The sequence below is a fragment of the Hydractinia symbiolongicarpus genome, chromosome 13 (assembly GCF_029227915.1).
Source record: "Hydractinia symbiolongicarpus strain clone_291-10 chromosome 13, HSymV2.1, whole genome shotgun sequence".
Lineage (NCBI taxonomy): Eukaryota > Metazoa > Cnidaria > Hydrozoa > Anthoathecata > Hydractiniidae > Hydractinia > Hydractinia symbiolongicarpus.
Window position 1 is genome coordinate 18,327,309 of NC_079887.1, and position 22,615 is coordinate 18,349,923.

Sequence of the window (22,615 nt, forward strand, 5' to 3'; positions counted from 1 at the left end):
TGGGGTATCATATGGATGATTATTTTGGTGATACTGATTATATGATAAGATCATATAGATTGGTGGAAAAGATAAAGAGCATAACATCATCTACACTAGTTTGTCCAAAATCTGGTGTAGTTAGTGATATTCCTGTTTATATACCTTCATACAGTGTTTTTGAAGGTTGTACTTTTCGGAAGAAGTGCATATACAAGAGGGATGGGAATCAAGATGTACCCAATGATGTGATAAAAACTTTATGTGACCACATTAATAATACAGACAATGCATTATACAATTATACTATACCACTCAGTTTGTCCAGTTAAATTTGTCCTTCCAATTCACCAGGTTCATATAGATATCTAACATTAGTACCAACATCAAGTAATGTTTCATTATCACCTTTGATTGGCTGTGAGAATCCTTGCTTTACTAAAGTATGTTTTATAGCATCTGCAGGTTTCATATCAATTAGATCACCATATCACCATAAAACTCATTGCCAGCATCACAAATCAATGTTTTGGGGAATTTTAGTTCGGTATTAACATATATCCAATCAAAGGCTTTAGCGGTTTCTTTTGAGCTTTTTTTACTGGTTAGTTGATACCTACTAGCTACATCCACAACACAGAGAGCATGCTTATGTTTCTCTTTTGTACTTATCATTTGGAAGATACAAGACATCTACCTGGTGTATATCATTGGGTGTAGCATAAATAGAATATGAGGAATTGGGTCGTGGAACATACCTTGGTGCTGGTAGATATATTTGATACAATGGTTGTCTCAGTAGCCATTTTTCTGCTTCCTCATTGGTTGTACCAGCTTTTTTAGCTAACTTACTTATTGCACTTTTACCTCTCCAGTAGCCAGTATCAGAGTAGTAAATCTTATCCATTCTTATAATATAAGCAGTTAAAAAACATACAGCAATTCATGGCAAACACTACTTTTTTTCAATCACGTTTTTTAAATTGTGTATTTCATCCATAATTGTTTTTTGATAATTTTCTTCGATAGTTGATTTCATTTTATGGTCACGGTTTCTAATGCCATTAATTACTTCAAGATTGAAATTTGAATCTATGATGAAACCATCAGTTAATGATTTACTGATGTTCGAATTTACCAATAGAAGTGGTCAACCTGTCTAATAGCTCGACAGTTTCAGCAATCTTTTTGTTCTACCTTTTGAAATAAAATGTTAATACAGATGATACGGCAGCTGCTAGTGGGAACGCTTGTCAGAGCAGCTCAAAGATAAATTAATCAAGTCTTCAAGATACTTTCTCACGGTGTCAATATGAAATTGATCAGGTGAATTCATTGATGGAGCGGTAGGTAATGTAGGGTATATTTTCTCAGCCATATATATATTTTGATTATAAAAAATGGCAGAAGGAGAATGGGAAATTCCAGATGTTGATGAATCTAATAAAGATACTGATGAAGATGAAAATTTTAACTTTATCGATCTTAATGCATCAATTACTGAGGAAAATGAATTAAATTTTAGGAAAATGAAATAAATAAAGAAGATCCGAGCAAGATTGATGAAGAAGCATTAGAAAAAATAAAGAAATGGAAAAGGCAAATAAAAGAAAAGGAAGTGATAGCTAGATATAGTAAGGATACTAAGGAATGAACATAAAATATTAAAAAATGGTGACAAGGTAGCAGTTAAATTGGAAAATGCTGCCAATATATTGTATAAGGGGATTTTCTTTGATGGGGATGATATTTCATTCAAGAGTGAAAAAGGTAAAAAAACTAAATTATTAAAAAATAACAATAAATGGAAAAAACCTTATACATATGGTGATATATTAGGTAAAACCCTTCTTAGGAAGATGGGTTTAGATCCGAATTCATCTATATCAGCAGAAGTAAAAGAAAAAGAAGAAAGAAGTGAGAAGTGAGAAGGCTACTGAACTACAGGGAGATTTTAATAAATTAGGATCAGGCCATGATAATAAAGGTTTTGATGGGTGAAGGGTCTCTTTAAGACACAAGAGAGGAGTTGAACGTCCTCCACCATACCTTAGTTTAAAGGGGCGATTGTGGAAGTCCCATGAAATGCCACATAGTGATGGTGTCACTTTAAAAAACACCCAGTCCGGTCTGTGAACGGTTGGCGCTACGAAGGGCATCCAGCTGTAAAACAATGCCAAAACTCTTTACTAATGGCCGTAAGAACAGTTGATCAGACAAACTGGTGAACGGGGCTGAAACTCTAAGGAGTGAAGGTGTCGGGCACGGTAGGACAGATGTCAGGTGTGAGCATCCTCAGACCGTTACCCAGCTATCACATCACAAGGTAGATAACACTAGGTTGAGAATGGCTAGTGTAAATGTTGGTTCTCTGAGAGGTAGAGCAGGTGAAGTAGTTGAAATGTTAGAACGTAGATCTGTTGATATGTGTTGTGTTCAGAAAGTCAGGTGGAGAGGAGATTCAGTGAGATTTGTGGAAGGTAGGAGGGCAAGGTATAGCTTCTTTGGATTGGTAATAGTGATGGATATGGAGGAGTTGGCATATTTGTTGCAGAGAAGTGGGTAGAAAAAGTAATAGATTTTATGCGTGTTAATAGTCGTATTATAGTGATAAAGTTTTTGATAGGTAATAGGATTGTCACTTTTCTGTCAGTGTATGCTCCACAGTGTGGACTCAGTGAGGAAGATAAAGATAAGTTTTATGATGAGTTGATAGCAGTCACATCAAAGTTTGGAGACACTGAACTTGTCATGGTGGGCGGCGACTTTAATGGTCATGTTGGGAAGTCATTTAAGGTTATAGAGGTGTGCATGGAGGCTATGGATTTGGGAGCAGAAATAAGGAAGGGGAGAGATTGCTTGAGATTGCAATGGCAACGGACATGGTGGCTTGCAATACATCATTCAGTAAGAGACAGAGAAGGCTGATAACATATGAGTCAGGTGGCTGTAAGACACAGATAGATTACTTCCTGGTTAGAAAGTCAGATAAGAAAGTGGTGAAGGACGTGAAAGTTATATCGGGGGAAGAGTGTGTTTCCCATCATAAGTTGCTGGTGTGTGATATTATCTTGAAGAGTGTTAAAGAAGCCAAGGGAAAGTACAGGCCCCGTCGTAAAGTCTGGAAGCTGAAGGAAGAGATTGTAGCAAGACAATTTAGTGCAAAAGTTCAGCAGTTAGCCCGCAATGGTCAGTTTGATAGTGACAATGTTGAAAGTACTTGGACTACTTTGAAGAATTGTCTTCTAGAAGCTTCTGATGATACATGTGGGTGGACGAGAGGACCAGCTAGACATAGACAGACCTGGTGGTGGAATAATGAGGTTGACCAGTGTATAAAGGAAAAGAGGAAACTTTGGAAAGAGTGGAAGTAGCCAGTATCAGAGGTAACTATAGAGGTTTGAAGTTGGTTGATCTAGTAATGAAAGTTATTGAAAGAGTGACTGATAAGTTACTTAGAGAAAGAATTGATATAGATAAGATGCAATTTGGTTTTGTTCCAGGGCGTGGCACTACAGATGCAATATTTTTACTCAGACAGCTTCACGAAAAGTATTTAGGAAAGAGAAAGAATCTCTATTTTGCCTTTGTAGATTTAGAGAAAGCTTTTGATAGAGTGCCACGTAAAGTTATTTGGTGGGCTATGAGAAAATTAGGTGTGGATGAGTGGCTAGTTACGATGGTACAGTCTATGTACAGCAATGCTAGAAGTCGTGTCAGGATTAACGATTCACTTAGTGATGAATTTAGTGTAAATGTTGGTGTACATCAGGGTTCTGTACTTAGTCCTTTGTTGTTTGTTCTAGTCTTAGAAGCGCTGTCGATGGAGTTCAGAACAGGTTGTCCATGGGAGTTATTGTATGCAGATGATTTGGTTCTCATAGCAGAGTCGATGGAAAAATTAGTTGAAAAGTTTAAGAAGTGGAAGAAAGGACTAGAAGAGAAAGGGCTAAGGGTGAACACAGCAAAGTCTAAAGTCATGATTAGTAGCACTGCAGCCAAGTGTGACCTTGTAGTTGAAAAGTGGCCTTGTGGAGTTTGCAGGAAAGGGGTTGGTAGTAACTCAATTTTTTGTCAAACTTGCAAGCATTGGGTACATAAGAAGTGCAGTAGTATTGGTGGAAGGTTAAGAGCTGACATTCAGTTTGTATGCAAGAGTTGCAAAGGTGAGATTATAGAGAATGAAGTATTTCCAGCTTCATTGATGTACAACAGTGGCTCGTTAGGGATAGTTGAGAACTTCTGTTACTTGGGTGATATGTTGGGCAGTGAAGGGGGTGTTGGAAGAAGTGTTACTTGCAGGATAGGTTCTGCTTGGAAAAAGTTCAAAGAGTTACTTCCTTTGTTGACTAGCAGAGTCTTGTCAATTGAGTTAAAAGGTAGGTTGTATGAGGCCTGTGTAAGAAGTGTTATCTTGTACGATAGTGAGAAATGGGCAGTGAAGCAGGAAGATCTTGACCGTTTAGAAAGGAATGATATGAGAATGGTTAGGTGAATGTGTAACGCCAGTCTGAGAGACAGAAAGAGTTCAGATGAGCTAAGAAGCAGGCTAAGTATCCGTAGAATTTAAGATGTTATACAGATAAGAAGATAGAATTGGCTGGGGCACTTGGAAAGAATGGAGGGGGATAATTGGGTAAGAAAGTGTAGAGACTTGATAGTTCCTGGGGCAAAGCCCAGAGGCAGAGCGAGAAAGACTTGGCAGGAGGTTATAAGGACAGACTTGATACAAAGGAAGTTGAGTTTAGATCTAACACAGTCTAGATCAGATTGGAACGGGGTACTTAATATACCCCGTCCAACCCATGCTAGCATGGAAAACGGACGTTAAACCGGGAATGATGATGATGATGATGATGATGATGATATGGAAATGGATGATATTACAAAAGCATCAGAAGCATTGAAAGGAGTAGATGATTTAACACATACTATAGATACATCCTTTATTAGTGATGAAAATACTTCTCTACTAAATAAAGAACTAAAATCAAGAAATAGTGCATTTAAGAAACTCATAGATAGAATTAAAGCTCTATATGATAGAATAAAGAAAACCAAAAATAGACAAAACAAGGTGTACATAAAGCTTAACGTAATGGAAGATGATGAGAGCTATACAGAGGAACAGAAACAGGAAGTCAGAGATAGAATAGATGAAGAGAATGAAGATCTTAGAAAAAGTAATGAGGATCTTAGTAAGTTAAAAGTTGAATATACAAATACAACAAATTAAAGATGCACTTTCACATTTTGTAGATAAAGAAACCAGTACACTAGGCGAAAGGATTAAAAATCTTTTTCATGAACAGGGTGTAACAATAGTATCAATTCTAACAGCTTTTGGATTGACTATTGGTGTCCTAGTTGAAGCATTAACCAGTGGTGGATCAGCAGCAGCAGCGGCAGCTGTTGGTGGAGGTGGTGATACACCTCGTGGCAAATGAGGTGCCAAGGAATGGATAAAGAGCAAGTTGAAAGCACTCGCTGGCCTGCTAGGTAAATTAGCAGGAAAAGCAGCAGCAGCACTACCAGGTATAATAGGATCCGTGGTCGCATGGATACTAAATAGACCAAAGGATGCCATTGAATAGTTATCACAAAATGCATGGGCACTTATTACAGGTATAGGTGTGTTAATCTATACATACTTTATGACAAGAAAAAGAGGGAATCTATCTAAAAAAGATACCACCATATTGAAAACACAGTAGTTATAGTTAATATTAACGCTATTTTCTCCTCCTCATGAGTTATTTCATCGGTACTTACTTCTGATTTTGTATTATCAGTAGTCTTCTTCTTTGGAATTGTAGAATCTGTCTTCTTCTTCTTTGGTGTAGTTGGATCTGGGTTTTTTTCTTTTGGTATAGGTTTTGGATCCGTTTTCTTTTCTGTATTAATTTTAAGATTAGTACCCAAGCCAAAAACTGATTTCGATACTAGGATTTCATTATTATAATTATTAACTTTGCCTATTCTAAGGTTCATATCACTTGGCAACATATACACGTTTTCACCAACAACATAATCAACTTTACTTCTAGCATATTGTAGTGTATCCTGGAACCTTTTGATGTCCTCTGCTATATCTACATGTCTATTAATTATGTTTTCAAACTAGTTTAGAAATACTTGTCGACAATCTAAAGCTGGACCCGAATTACCAAGAATACTAGATCTTGAAGAAGTTTAGGACGTTAGTAGTAGGTATGAATAGGCTCTCACAGATTCACTAAGCTTCTGTACACCAATAGTTGAAATGCCTCTCGAATGTTCTATAATCCATCTAGCAAAACTGTTGGAATCATAATATGCATTACCAGGAGTATTGTTAAAATCTGGTCTCTTACTCTGGTATGAACTCATATAGTTTTTATTTCTCCATGTATTATAATTGCTGTCAACACCATATTCCCTACATAATTGCAAATATTTATCCCTTGTGAAAGTATTATTACTAGCAGAAAATCCTTGTTGATATGGTAGATAGACTTCCAGTATTTTGAATATCCGTCTAATGTGATAATAAACATGGAATCTGTATATGCTTTTAGCCAAAGGATGGTTCAAATTCAAATGTTTAGGTGATATTCCACATACGCTTGTTGATAGAAATACTGCAAAATTTAATTGAGTCTGCAGGCCATTTCTTAAATAAAACTATGCCAGAGCTACACAAAGCACCCGCTATCAAAATTACGAGTGCTATGGTGTGCAAAAAATCGCACTCGTAAGCAAAATTTACAAGTGCGATGTGAATATCTGTGATATAAGCTTGTATAAGCCCTATATGTTTACTCACAAAATTTGATTGCAAACCGACATGCATATCCCAAGTTATGAGTTCGTCATGAAAACATTAACCTTTCACGCCCCAGGCATTTTTTAACACATTATGTCCCTGATCCCAGGCATTTTTAGTAAAAAAACACATTTTTCGTAAATTTTATAATATTAGTCTAAAATAAACCTTAACAACTAATTTAAAGCATATACTATGTTTAAAATGCATGTAAGGTATTTCTCTTTTTTTAAAAAATGGTCATGAAGCATTATCTAAGTCCCAGTTCGACTCCGGTAATAGACAAATCAGTAAGAATTGTAAGTATATAAAAGGAAAGTTGGCAATCCGTCTATTAGCCATGCTTAGATTGTGCTTATCGGACCACAACCTATGCTTAGTTAGTGCTTTAGACCAGCAAATAAAAGGAATGTAGGAGGAACTTCTTATCAAATATATAAAACATAATTTTGAGATATATAAAACATAATGTATATACTAAAACGTTATCGGTTTCTCAGTTCTCTATTCGGACATCATTTGAATATATTTACCAATGAAATCTTTATACTTATGATAGAGCATCCATTCTTGACATGACAGTTCTTGGAAATGGAGTAGAAATAATAGTGTCTGTTGACCAATAAGACTTTAAATAAAACAATAAGACAAAATAAAAAGTCAAAGCCAAGAAGCTTGACATTTTTTCAGTAGAGATTCCATTTAAAGGCCATCTAGCCAGGTCTGAAGAGGGAGGAAGACCATCACCAGCTTTTTAAAGAAATTCATGAGCATAGCAATTAGTTTCAGTAGTTATATCATAAATAATTTCATTGGTGATAAACAGTTTGAAAAAACAAAGTTCGTCGGCATCCTCAGGAATATCAACATTTATTCGAGGATTTGCAGCAGAATGGGGCAACTCTTGCAACTTCTTGTCACCAGATTTCCATTGCCCTATGTTCCAACCAGGATAGTGTGGTTCCTTTCTACCTTTTTGTGAACTAGGTTCTGCCAATTCATCATTATCAGTTGAACTTTCATCAACACATTCTTCCCCACCATCAGAAAATCCCAAAAACTCTTTGTCTTCACTATCACTCTGGCCAAATAATCTGTTAATTGGATATCACTTGCTACTACATCCTCATCGCCATCCTCTTCAAGGTTTAGTTCATTAATAGAGATGCCAAATGATGCATTACTGCTGCTAAAAGGCGAAGATCCAGAGCCACAGCATGCGCTAAATCCAGTCGCAATCTTTGTTTTAATTTTGAAAAGCAAATCTGCATAACTTACAGTAGCTGAATTTAAAAATCGTCAGATCGGGCGCAAATGAAAGATGAATTATTCTAGTGTTAAAAAAAATCGATCTTGTTAGTTTTAAAGATACAGGCCGGCTGTGTGGGCCGTTCAAAGTGGTCCTAGTGAAATCCCGGACCTGTCCAAGATCGGGATTATTTTGGCGCAGCAATATCCCGGACTAGTCCGGGAACGGGACAGGAAAGGTTAAGAGGCCTGGGACGAGCAAACAAGTGTCATTTTGGCAAAAAAAATTATGTTAATCAATTAACCTTTATAATATCTATGCATTGATAAAGTTTGAATGCACACCCCTTAACAGGTCTAAAATTACTGATGAATGAAAATGTCTAAATTTGCTATTATTGAAATATGACATCATAATTCATGCAGCATAATTAATTCTGAAATTCTTTAAATGTGAATATCTTGAGAACAAAAAGAGCTTTTTAAAAAATTTAAAAAGACTTGTTAGCTAACTTTTTAAGCTCTATAATATAAGTCCAACATCATTTTATACCTCGGGTTTCCTTTAAAGTTTATTTTATTCAAAAGTTTGAGTTAAAAGCAAGGTAAGTAGAATAAATCATGGATATCCAATATATGTAGGGAACACTTCTGTCATTTTTAGTTATATTTGAATGTCCAATATGACATTTAAGATGATTAAGTAGTTGTTTTTGTCGTCAGTGATCATAAATTTTTCCACCACCATTAGCTCGACTTTGGTGTAAGTCACTAAATTAGAAAACCAACAGCTTTTTGGTAGCTCTTTTAAACGTAAAAAAGATAATAGTCAATGAGAAAAATTATTTGTTTGCCTAGACATTAGTTTCATGGATGCCTTGAGGAGAGCTTCCAACTGCAAGAATGTTTCACACTTTTATTCTATATAGGCTTCTCAATCGCATAAATAAGTTCCACAAAATTTCTCTCCTCTTAACACAATAGATCAGTTGAATTGTTTGTTTCCATCCAGGTCCATAAAATAGTTAATTAATTTAATTGCTGTGAACTGTTTGGTTTATTTCGATCCTCTAATTATCTCCTCAACTTTGGCCCAAAATGGCCGAAATTGATTTTGATCATTTCCCATCGATGACAACTGTAGTTGTCGAAATGTAGCCCAGAGTAAACTCACTTGTTCATGACATGATAATATTTATAGTATTCAATTTAATAAAATACACATATAACCCTTTCATCCTGAAAATATAGTGATTTTGAAAAGTTCAGGGGTTATTAAAATAGTCATTTATATAATTACTTTTCCTCAGATTTTTTTTGTTGATTTGTGGTCCGTGAATCTCCTGATGACCTGACGTAACCGCCCTAGGCCTCTTCTCAATGACTTAATTTTTGATGATTATTATTATGATTAATTTTCGGTCAACATGTACTTAATGTCCTTGCAGTCATTCATCGTTATTCTTCATTGTCTTGTCAATAAAATCAAGAATTCTGAACTGATGTCAACTGGGATCGCATGACATGATAATATTTATAGTATTCAATTTAATAAAATACACATATAACCCTTTCATCCTGAAAATATAGTGATTTTGAAAAGTTCAGGGGTTATTAAAATAGTCATTTATATAATTACTTTTCCTCAGATTTTTTTTGTTGATTTGTGGTCCGTGAATCTCCTGATGACCTGACGTAACCGCCCTAGGCCTCTTCTCAATGACTTAATTTTTGATGATTATTATTATGATTAATTTTCGGTCAACATGTACTCAATGTCCTTGCAGTCATTCATCGTTATTCTTCATTGTCTTGTCAATAAAATCAAGAATTCTGAACTGATGTCAACTGGGATCGCACACAGCTCTAGGTAAATCAGTTCTAGGTAAAAAATTTTTTCAGTAAATTGCATACAGATGCCCTGGTCTCAAGACCACTTTCCTTTTTAGAATTGTAACTATTTATTGTTATTCTGTGATTAGACTGTAATTGCAAAATCCTACGACAAAAATGATCTGACAAGCAGTGAACCATCATTCACTGCTTATATGTAGTGTTAACAGAATATCTATACATATTATTTAATATTTCTTTTAAACAATAGCAATGACTCAGACAGTGTGTTCATGTAGTAACAGTTAGTTAATTTTACTTCCAACTCATTCAATATTTTATAATATTTAAAATATATTTTAAGTAGGTGGCTTAATAAATACCTGTAATATTGTTTACATAGACCACATGTGTCATGGCAATAATAACTTTTGCATTATGCTTATTCCTCACTTTTTCTTCTTCCAATGCTCAAAAATTTTGTTCTTGTACATAATTTAAACAACAGGTTTCACATTAATGTTGTTTTTTTCTTTTGTTAAAGGCTTGTAATTATTTGTTAATCTGACAAACAACATTGTTTCCAGTACTCTCAGAGTGTTTTTGTTTATCATAAAAGATACACAAATACATAGGCCTGGTGACGAAAATAGACAAAATTATGTAAGTTGAAATAATTTTAAATTTTACCATTTCACTATCTTTATCTGAATGAACAAGATAGCCTCCTTTTACTAAAACTTATAAGTATGCATCAGTATAATTTTTGGAGGACAAGACGTTGTGGAACAAAAGATTTTTGAGCTATAAAGTTAAAAGGTCCCCCCCCCCCCACTTGTCTTCAAAATTAAAAAATAATGATGAATAAAAGAAAAAGATAACAAAAACAAAAGTGCCAACTTCACCACACTTTTTCGAAATTGTGGGCAATGTTGTAAGGTGCAGTTCCTATAGGATGGTTGCCACATCATGTACAACCAATTATTTATAGCTATAAAGACTTGACTTTACGGAGTGTGGCGTAATAAATAGCCTTGTTTCCATGTTATTTGAGAAGGAGGAGAAAATAAGCAGAAAATTTGACATAAGAACCTTGCAGGGGAAAGCCTCCTTTCCAAGTAATTTACATTTGAAGGTAACGGCTAGCCTCGTCGACAAGAGAACATAACTAAAAGATTTGTTGTAAGAACCTTACACAGGGGAAGCCTTTCAAGTTTAATAGCTAGAAAATCAAATATTTTAACAAAGTCAAAATGTCATATGGAAATATTACTGATAAAATCACCCAGAAAAAGCGAATATAAGTTTTGCATTTTTTTGCAATTTTGACAGTATCTGAAATTTATGGTGAGAACTTTTGTTTAATAATAAAAAGTTTTAAAAACTTTATTTGTACATAAACTTCACTTAGTTACTCAATGTCTTCATTCATTGCGAAAGTAAACTCTCAAGACAGCAGCATTAAGGGCAATCGTGTAACACGTCGCTGTAAAAATATTTTTTATAATTTGCATTAAAAAGCCATCCTTTGTCAAGACAACTTCTGTTTGTTATTCACTGAATGGAGATGTTTTAGATTTAAATGGTTCTCAACCATATGAATCCTTATCCGTTAATACAACAAACTCAACATGTACAAGAACAAAGAAATATTGCACTTGAACTTTTGTTATTGTGGAGATATCGAATTTTGTCCTGGTCTATTTAGCAGTTGATTTATACTGGTGTTAGAAACCTTACTTGGACGAAAAAGGTATGAGAATTTTACATCAGAACGTATGGTTTATTCAGAAACAAGGATTGTTGGATATTTTAAAAAGTTTTCGTAATGCGATGCTCTCTAGGAAATCTATGGCGTAATTATAGATGCCATAATTTATTCTAAAGTGACAAACATAAGACTTTATGAAGCTTAAACATTCGATCTTAAATGACGAGAAAATGACCCTGCGAAACTTAAAAAATGCCATATTTCATTCTAAAATGACTAAAAAATGACCCTGCACTACTTAAAAATCTCTGTTTCATTCCAAAATGACACAAAAATGACCCTGCAAAGCTTAAAAACCGCCGTACTTTATTCTAAAATGACCCTGCAAAGCTTAAAATCTCTGTTTGCATTTCAAAATGACACAAAAATGAGCCTGCGAAACTTAAAAATCGCAGAATTTCATTCAAAAAATATCGAAGACAGGGATATACTAAAGTTACACATAGATGCATCGTCTTCTTAGATGACAAAAAACGAACCTGTTGTATTTGTTATAAAGTTAAAAAAATAGGTCACCTTAGGGATCGTCTCCACGATAATTTTTTTTGAAACGATCCCTATACGAATTTGAAACAATTTTAAAATATTTTTTTGCCAAAAAAATCGTTTCAAATCCGTTTCTAAATAGTTTAAAATAATTTTGTTGCAACAAAAATCGTTTCGCAATCGTTTCGTATTCGTTTCTTAATCGTCTCACAATATCAAAATCAATTCCTTTCAACAGCTTGTTAAATTCGTTTTAGTTCAAATCGTTTCAAAATCGCTTTCATGATGAACGAGATTGTAAGAAGCTAAAACATTGTCATAGATCGTTTAGAAATTATCAAAATGCGATCGTAAGAAGCAAAAACATTGCTGTAAATCGTTTAAAAATTATCAAAACGCGATCGTGAGAAGCAAAAATATCGCCGTAGACAGATTAAAAACCATAAAAACGGGATCGTAGGAAGCTAAAACATCCCCATAGATTGTTCAAAAGTTTTCAAAACGTGATCGTAAGAAACGAAAACATCGCCGTAAATCGTTTAAAAACCATAAAAACAAGATCGTAGGAAGCTAAAACATCGCCGCAGATTGTGAGTTGAAACAATTAAATGACTACTTACGAACACAAGATTGATTGATACGATTCTGAAAATGTGAATACAGCATGGATGCACATGTTAAATAACCTGACAAACGCGTTCAACTTATTTACACCTAATATCAAAGCAAGCTCGGATGAAATTATCTCCTTGGTTAACACCAATGATTTAAAAGGTTACGAACGAACCTGATAAACTGTTGCAAAAATCTCCTAAGTCCAATGTAAGAGCAATCAAACATGAATGCAGAACGCAATCAAGTAAATAGCATCATACGTACTGCTTAATCAAACTACGCTAGAACACAGCTTGAAGAAAATGCAAATAACCTAAGAAAATTTTGGAACAATATAAAAAAAATTTTCCTTGCAAATCAAAAAATAGTCGTTTCGATCAATCTTTCAATATCAAAGGGAAATATGACAACAAATCCAATTGCAATATCAAACGGCTTCTGTGATTACTTTACGAACATTACGAACATTGTTAGCAACCTTAAAAAGGTTGCATTTCCACTCATTGACTTTATTTAGAGGAAACCAAAACGTCTTTTATCACAAACTACCTCAAAGTTTCGTTTCAGTTATATCTGAACTCTGGAAGTGCCAAATCATCTACATATAATCAATAGAAAAAAGGCGATCTTCACCCAGGCATGTGGAAAGACTCAATAATAGCACAACCTTTTGCGTTCATTACCTATCTATCTTTACGTACTGGTGTTTTTCCAAATGAGTGGAAAGTTGTAAGAATAACACCTCTCCATAAGAATTGGGCCAACAGATAAATTTGACAACTATAGACCAATATCTACATTACCAACTTTTGTCGAAAAATTATTGAGAAGATAGTCCATAAATTCATTACCTAGTAAACAACAATTCGGTTTTCGTGCAAAGAGATCAATCAAACTTGCTGCCACCTTATTTACCAATGACATCAGGCAATATGTTGATAAAAAAAATGCTTGTAGATGTGTATTTATTGACTTTAGTAAAAAATTTGATACATTATCTCATGCAATGCTTTTGAAGAAACTAGCATACAGAATAAAATATCTTGAATTAAATCGGTTCTCGAGTTATTTGTTCAATAGAAAGCGTGTTATAGCATACAACAGTCACAACTCACAACCTGGCATAATTAAAGATGAAGTACCCCAGTGCTTAAAACTCCAACCCCTGTTATTTCTGATTTAAGTGAATAAGTTGATCATATCAAGCAGTCACAAATTATAAAAAAAAGCTGTTTGCACTGTGTTATATACAGTACAGTCTGAATGTAATCTACAGTACAGTCCAGATGTAAGCGTACGCTTACGCTCAACTTGCAAAAATAATTGCTTTCATTAAAAAAACAATAGGATAGCGAGTTCCTTTCAAATTGCGCGAAAATAATTGCTTCGTGTTAAAAACAAAAGCATAGCAAGAAACATTGTTTAAAAACAATACTCTGTGCGAGAATAAATTAAACGCGAAGGCCATTGAATTTATATTTTTTTAACAACGAAACTAATTATAGTAACGCGATTTTAATCTCGATTTATTTAAAAAAACACAAGCTCTTTTAAAAAAGAACAAATCCAATGATCTAAATATTTAAAATAAACATTTCTATCGCTGCTTTTTGTTTTTAAACTTTTAAAATGTGATCTAAAAAAGCTTTTCTATAGCGGTTTTTCGTTTTTAAACTTTTAAAATGCGATCTAAAAAAGCTTTTATATAGCGGTTTTTCGTTTTTAAACTTTCAAAATGCGATCTAAAAAAACATTTCTATCGCCGTTTTTCGTTTTTAAACTTTTAAAATGCGATCTAAAAAAGCTTTTCTATCAAAATTAAAGTTTCAATCTTTGTTATGATATAATAAATTCTATCGCTTAAAAGCTTTATTTAACCCGTGCAACCAACAATGCCTTCTCGCTAGTTTATTTAGTTTCCACGCAAAACTTTTGTTTAATAAAAATATTAAACAATGGCTCTTCGTGTCACATTGATAGAGTTGATAACATTTGCAATATGCTATTGGGAATAGTTATGTTAACACTATTTGACAATAGTTGCGCGCAGTTATAATAAGCTATTTTTTCTTCAATAATCTTTTGTTTATTACGTGCAAGTTAATGACTTACAAGACTCGCAAGATAATTAATAAGAACAAAAGACAAACAACTACCGCCTCAGAGAAAAAGTGTGAAACTTGAGTGTACGCGTACGCTTACATCTGGACTGTACTGTACCGCGTACACGCTAATATCACACCTTTGCGTGGAGGACGGCAGTCAGTTGTCTTTTGTTATAATTAAATCCCTTGAGTGTTTTGCGAGTTTATATTTGCGTGTTAAAAAACAATGCGCTCACGAAAAAATATTGGAGCAATTATATTTTTTCTAATAGCGAGATGCATTGTGTAAATGTATTGATAAGCTATTCCCTTAAGTATTAGCGTGAAGTAATTAAATAATAAAAATCTTTCGCGAAGTTTTATAATACATTGCGCGAGAATGTATTGTTGATTTAATTACTTAAAAAAATTCCAGCGCGTTTAATCTAAGAAACATACGAAAAGCATTGTTCACAACTATTAAATGCCGCTTTTCGTTTTTAAACATTTAAAATGCGATTAAAAAAACATTTCTATCGCTGCTTTTCGATTTTAAAGTTTTAAAATGTGATCTAAAAAACATATCTATCGCCGCTTTTCGATTTTAAAGTTTTAAAATGCGATCTAAAAAAACATTTCTATCACCGCTGTTCGTTTTTAAACATTTAAAATGCGATTAAAAAACATTTCTATCATCGCTATTCGTTTTTAAACTTTTAAAATGCAATCTAAAAAAACATTTCTATCGCCGCTTTTCGTTTTTAAACTTTTAAAATGCGATCTAAAAAAACATTTCTATCGCCGCTTTTCGTTTTTAAGCTTTTAAAATGCGATCTAAAAAAACATTTCTATCGCCGCTTTTCGTTTTTAAGCTTTTAAAAAGCGATGTAAAAAACATTTCTATCGCCGCTTTTCGTTTTTAAACTTTTAAAATGCGATCTAAAAAACATTTCTATTGCCGCTTTTCGTTTTTAAACTTTTAAAATGCGATCTAAAAAACATTTCTATCGCCGCCTTTCGTTTTTAAACTTTTAAAATGCGATCTAAAAAATATGCTTAATTACTGCAATTAAAATTTTCAAAAGAGTTCGCGCAACATAGATTGCTAAAATTGATCTTGCAACCTATTGTGATTAAACAATTGATCGCGCGGGGTCATTGTTTATCAGCGAGGCAATTATTTTCTTAAAAAAAACAAAAGCTATTGTTCTGTGTAACTATTCATGCGAGTTTCGCGTCCGCAGTAGATTACATTGAGACTGTACTGTACTCCCGGAAAAGACGTTGTGACAATCGAAGAAAAACTTTCTTTAGACATGCAAGCTATTGCAACCTGCTGTAAGATAATGAATTGATATTAAACCAGAAAAATCGAAAAACTGAGTATATGCTGTTCGGTACAGCAAAACGTAGACTTACGATCGTGTTTTGATGGTTTTTACATTATCAAAACACGATCGTAGAAACGAAAAACATCGCCGTAGATCGTTTAAAAACCATAAAAATAAGGTGATAAGAAGCTAAAACATCGACATAGATCGATGTATATAGATATTTTAAATATTTTGATAAAAAATTTCTTTAGAAATCGGTGCGTGTGATAAACTTAATAATAATAATAATGGTGTTAAATTTGAAGCGATTTAGAAACGATTTGAACTGAATTGAATTTAACAAACTGTTGAAACGCATTGATTTTGATATTGTGAGACGATTATGACACGAATGCGAAACAATTGCGAAACGATTTTCGTTTCCACAAAATGATTTTAAACTATTTTGAAACGATTGAAAAAGAATTTTAAACGATTTTTTTTGCAAAAAAAAAATTAAAATAGTTTCAAATTGGTATAGAGATTGTTTTAAAAAAAAATTATACAAATTGAACCAATTATTTTTGAAACGATCGTGGAGACGATCCTTAACCTTTAAGGTGGCATAACCCTTTTTTAGCTGTCCAATTATCTGAATTATTTACTCAGTGTTTTATTTACACCATTTTTTTTACTATTTCCTAAAAATATAGCCCTTAATACATAATAAAACGATTTTAACTTCACACCAAAATTGCTGAGTCAGCAGAAATTTCTATTTAAAAATGTATCATAAACAAGAAAAAATTCTGCTTCTACGAGCTCCAACTTTTTACAATCTTGTTATTTTTCATCAGCTTCTGTTTTTAAATGAACCTTGGGTTAACACTGTTAAAACGGTGTGTGAAGTTTTTTTGTTCATTCATATGTTAACAACATTAGCCTTTTGTTTTTTTTCAAAAGATTCTTTGTTAGCATCCCCTGCTGCATCAAACACTGTTAAAAAAAATATTCAGAATAAAAAGATTTCTGCACAACGTATCATCGCTGCAAAACGAAAATGCTATCGAAAGTTAAAGCTTGTGCAGTGTAGCTTAATGAAGATCGTCTTAAATTTCTACATAATGCACCATCTTTGTTGTTATTAACGTTTCTCTTTAATAATTACGTCATTTCTTTCTATACAATTTCGGAAGCACGTAGAATTAAACTATATTCGGCAGAACTAATTAAATAATCATGAATTTTATTTTAAAGAGGCTGAACATTTTTGGTGAAATATAATATATAGTATTTTAGCTATAAAATCGTGACAAGTGTGTTATAAAAGAAAAAATATGAATATATAGTCTGAAAATAACCTTTCGTAACTAATTATTTAAAAAATTTTTTTTGGATTTTTTAAATGGTTACTGCCACCTTAAAGGATGTAGAAAAAAGTGCAAAAAAAACTAACGTTAATTTTTTAATGCATCATTTGTTGCAGACAAAGGAAAACCACTTCACTCCGTTTTAACTTTACGTAGAATCCTCATCTTAAGTTATTTCAGACCTTAAAAGATCAACTTTGCCCCTCTCAGGGAAACAAAGTCAAAGTTAACAATTAATAGGAAGAATAACACGTCTGCAAAAGATATTAGTTTAGGAAAATTTTGTAATTTAAATCCCGATAGTACAGAAAAATGTCACGTGCCGACCTGTGAAGTGCCTCTAAATCGGTTTTGCTGACCTCATTTTCGTTGTAGGTCCGTAAAATTTTGCCGGTCTTTGACCACAGAACGTTGGCACTATTGTGTCAACTTTCAGTACTTTGGATTCACAGGGCTAGGCTTTAGTTGTAGGGTCAAGGAAACAGGAAGTTGGACTTGTAGTGCTAAATTTGAGGCCTTCACCAAGGACGAGAGAATTGCAACAATTCTATCAGAAGAAATTTTGAAAATCAAGAAAAAATATACCCACTTTGAAATGACAATTGATGAATTAAAAATAGTTAAACAACCTTTTTTTAAATGATTTTATTTTAATAAAACCTACAGTCTTGGTAAAAATTGTTATTTATTGTGCTAATTCTATTAAGCGCCCCCTTTTCTCAAGGGGGATAGGGCTCATTAGAGCAGGGGCGCTTTCCTAATCCTGGAGAGCTAATTGGACAGAAGCGCTTACTGGGTAAGGGGCGCTTAATCCGTTATTTATAGTATTCTCATTGCATTTTGTTCTAAAATGACGAGAGACGTCCCTACGAAATATAAATTTTTTCCATAAACATTTACTTTTTAAGTGTGAATGTCCATTTAGTTATATAGTTGATGAATATAATACTTATTTTTTTACTATTCTTTGACATCCTGAAACAATTTTAAAACAATATATATCAAAAGGCTGAAACGAATTATGCTGTGTGAAACGATTACATAAACATAATTTTGAAACAAATAAGAAAATTATGAAATGATTTCCATATGATTTGAAACGACTTCATTAAGGAAAAGTAATTTTAAAATTGTTTCACATTTGTATGGCAAGTAATGGTAATTAAAAAATGAAACAATATCAAAATGGGTCTGCGTAGCTCAAAATGAGCATTAAATACTCTAGGACTCTCCATCTACGCCATGGCCCCTCCTGGAAATAATAGACAGGGTATATCCCTCGATATTTGTGAGGCTAGCCATGTAAAATATGCACATCTATCTATCTATCTATCTATCTATCTATCTATCTATCTATCTATCTATCTATCTATCTATATTATATGAAACAATTTTTTTTTGAATTGTTTGTAAATCTGTACCAAGAAATATCCAAGGTCAAAAGTATAAACTTATCTTTTAGTCACTGCTTGTATAGACCTTAAGATGTATAACTTACCCAATATGCTCCTTAATTTTAATATTGATCCACCAGGGTTATGTTGTCTTGAGTTTGTTAGTGCCATATGCTTTGGGTAAAGCTCATTCTTGTTTAAATAAGAGCAGAATCCTTCACGATTGGGTGTTTGAGCATTGCCATCTCTTAAACTGTCATTTGATTGAAAAATCTGTGCCATATACTTAGCTATACCTGAAATCAAATATTAATGGTGTAACTTAAAGTCTTGCCTCCAGTATACATGTATATTAGTAAAAAGTATTCCATTAAAAAATACTCAAAGTACTATCCAGTCGCTGAGTATAAGTCACTGAGTATAAGTCGCTGAGTTATAACTTTATGAAAAAGCACAAAAAAACTTAAAACAATAACTGCTCAAAGGGCTCAAAAAAGATTGGTGCCTATCACATAATCAAATTCTAAAAAGATAGTAATACAATTGCATTTTTATTTAAGGGGTTTGTTTGGGACCTCCAAGAAGTTTATTATATAATCTCCTTCTTTTCATCTTTGCAACCCTTTCTATTATTTTAAAGGTTGCCTCCGAAGTTATAACAAGTTCATCTTAATTGAAAGAAACCATTAAAACATTATAGAAAAAAGTATTATTTAATGATTTACTTGCAAAATAAAAGCATAAACACAATTTACTTATTCCATGTTTTCATAAAACCTTGTGCTTCGACCGCCATTATTGCAGCATTAAAAACACGCTTCAAAATCTTGATAAAAACATCAGGATACCTCCTGACGTCACAAGAGCCAAAACCACAGACTGTCTTGCAGCTTAAAGATACTGTCCGATTAAAAATCAACTAAAATTTTGACAAAAAATTCTTATTTGGAACTAATTTTTATAAAATAATTAAATAATTATTTGTTTTCTTTCCTAACACCAACTGAACAATATCTCATTCTTGTTTACAAAAAAAGCATGCGGTCTCTCGCTTCGAGTGTTTATATGGATGGCGGATGATAGGCATTAAAGCGAGGCTGAAATAATATGTCGCGTGTGACGTATTTACCTGGAGCGCGCCGAACTGACCAAAATAGATAAAACGTGGGCCAGGGCTGATATTTTATTATATGTTTAAAAATTTTGGTAATTTTACCCCCTGAATTGGGAAAGACCGCTTTTTATGAATTATTCATATGGAATTAAAAAATCGAAGGCGAGAGATGTGTCTAGACCTTAAGGTAAACACACACTGTGCTAATTCTGTACGAACCTAAGTAAGAAGCTTTCGCTAATAAAACTTGAAGTTCAATATGACTTTAGCCTTAGGGTTGCATAGTTGTTTCAGCTACTCTAAAGACAACCAATCAATAATTAAAAATTAGTTTCCTCTTCACTAGATGTCCCGCCACAGAGAGATTAGACTCAGATCGCACATTCAGTAAGGTTGAGAGGCAGAATAATGTCGTGGTGCGCTGTTGTGAATTGCACTAACAACAGTCGAAAAAAACAGGATAAAATTTTTTTTTCGCTTCTCAAGGATCCAAAAAAAAATCTTCCGTATAAGGAAAAACCAAAAGTCAGAGAATCCATTTTGTAGCGTGCGATGGCAGCCCTCGAAATAATTTTTGGACAGTCGTCAGACAAAACGTCCGATAGATTTCCGTATTGGTCGGACACTTTTAGATCTCAGAAATTATTGAATAGTCCTGGTCCTTTTAATCCACGAGCAAGCCTATTCATAGCCAACCTGACCATCCTAGCTAATTCACCGACTCCTGACTTAGTTAAAAAAACTACGTAGACATAAATCTCTTTTGCCTGGCCCCTTCGTCGTTGGTAACCAGGTCTTACACAAGAAATCCAGCCATGCGGTTCTTAACTAATGCGGAGGTGAACGCCGACGGAGCACGGATGAAGCAGGTCTGCAAAACTGCACTTACAGGCGGAATAGACATTTTATCATGGATTTAATTGTAGATAATTTCTTCATTTGACAAAATAATTGGAAACCATAGCAGGTCCGAATTTAATGGATTTTTTCTTTATGCCTGTAAAACCGAAACCCACGGGCGGTATAAATTTTTTTCTGTAAAAATTTTGTTAAAGTGTAGCTGAACTTTTTGAATGAATTTTGAAGTTTTATTTAAGCCACGTGGATAAAGGTTTTTTTTAATTTGAAAACAAAGCATATTTTTGCCTATTTGCTTGTGAAAAATAAACAATAAATATAAAAATGACAGTATAGTCATGCATACTATTTCGGACATGTAGAAAAGGAAGTTAAGATTGAGAGAGTCGCTATACCAGTAGACGCTCGATCATCGTGTTTGGGGTTCACGATTGAAAACGTCCCCCACTTTTCTACCGCAAAATGAATGCGCAACAAAAATAACCTCGGAGCTCGTATCGCAGGCGTAACATTCTTTGCACGTGCGTTTTACATCGCACGCATTACTTGATTTACACGTGCGAATCATCGCACACCTACTCAAATATTCCTGAAAAAGACTGAGAGCCTGTCTCGTGACAGCAAAAACATTCTACACTTCAGAGGGCATCCTCTCACATTTAGGAGTAGGAGCAACAAGGTTTCCAATGTTATGTTCGTCTACGTCTTGAAAAGTCGGAACTAGCTCATCATTCGCTGTTCTTTCCGGCTCGAATTGAAATCCTAGAACCTGCGAATTATTTTTCATTCATTGCTATCTTCATGAAGAACTTTTTTAAACAAAGGAAAAAAATTATAAATAAACATGTAGTCGTTCGATGCGCAAGTCGGGGGGGTTCGCCTAATAAAAAGCCAGGTAACTACGTCACAAGCAAAAATGTGCTGAATAATGAATTGACCCAGTCCTTTTGCCGCGTTCGAAAGTTCGTGAAGATGGTAGGCTAGTGCAGCAAGATCAAAACAAACAAACGATGGTGCTAAGTATTGGATAAATCTTTGTTGTTTAAGAGTGCAATCTTCGTTATTTTTGATACTTAATAAAACAAAAGAAAAGATATTGTTTTTTAATCGGACAGTACCTTTAAAAACGACGAAGCGAGATTTCTATATGAAATTAATTATTAAGAAGTTGTTCCGCTATCACAATTCTAATTAGCTTTAAAAATATTTTCTTTTTCATATTGTACACATGATTTTTGATTGGGTGTCCCTACTCTCCAGTGGAGGATTCGAAGTATCGTATGTAGAGAAAGGATGTTGTGTGGGTAAAGAGATGACCTAAGAAACAAGGGCTTCATCAGACGCACAGGCCTTGTTTCTTATACCACTTTCTGCTTGGGTAGTGAAATTGATCCATGATAGAATCAAAACAACCCGACCTGGCGTAAGCGGTCAGTCATTACGAAGGGTCTGTTTATAACAAAAGGGTTACCTCTAAATAATTCTTTCTCGATTTGTTTGTTGGCCATGCTTAACAGAATTGGTTAGTGATTGATAACAAACCACGAGCGATTATTAGCGAGGTAAAAAAGGAAAGGGAAAAAATGTGCTGTCTTGTTGGTAAAGAAGACTAAGTCACGTGATTTTATGTAATATAATTGGTAGGTGAAAGGCACCTGTAATTGCCGCCCGGGAAGAAAACGAGCCTTCATTACCCCTGCCGAAAGACCCTCTGTAGAGAGGAAATTTTTGAAAACTCAATTAAA

General features: G+C 33.9%; 1 protein-coding gene across 3 annotated transcripts in view; it reads right to left on the minus strand.

The window, feature by feature from the left end:
* The window catches only part of LOC130623391 (sphingomyelin phosphodiesterase 4-like), an 81,565-nt gene extending 61,770 nt beyond the window's left edge, over window positions 1-19,795 (minus strand). Inside the window, exons 1-2 of one of the 3 annotated variants that reach the window (XM_057438867.1) lie at window positions 19,654-19,795; window positions 19,003-19,194 (exon numbers count right to left, since the gene is read on the minus strand). In XM_057438867.1, the coding sequence (XP_057294850.1) occupies window positions 19,003-19,180 (178 nt within the window). In that variant the 5' untranslated portion in view covers window positions 19,181-19,194; window positions 19,654-19,795. Of the gene's footprint in view, window positions 1-19,002; window positions 19,195-19,623 lie in introns of those variants that run through there. The other 2 variants (XM_057438868.1, XM_057438869.1) reach the window with 2 other exon arrangements.
* Window positions 19,796-22,615: the final 2,820 nt, after the last annotated feature.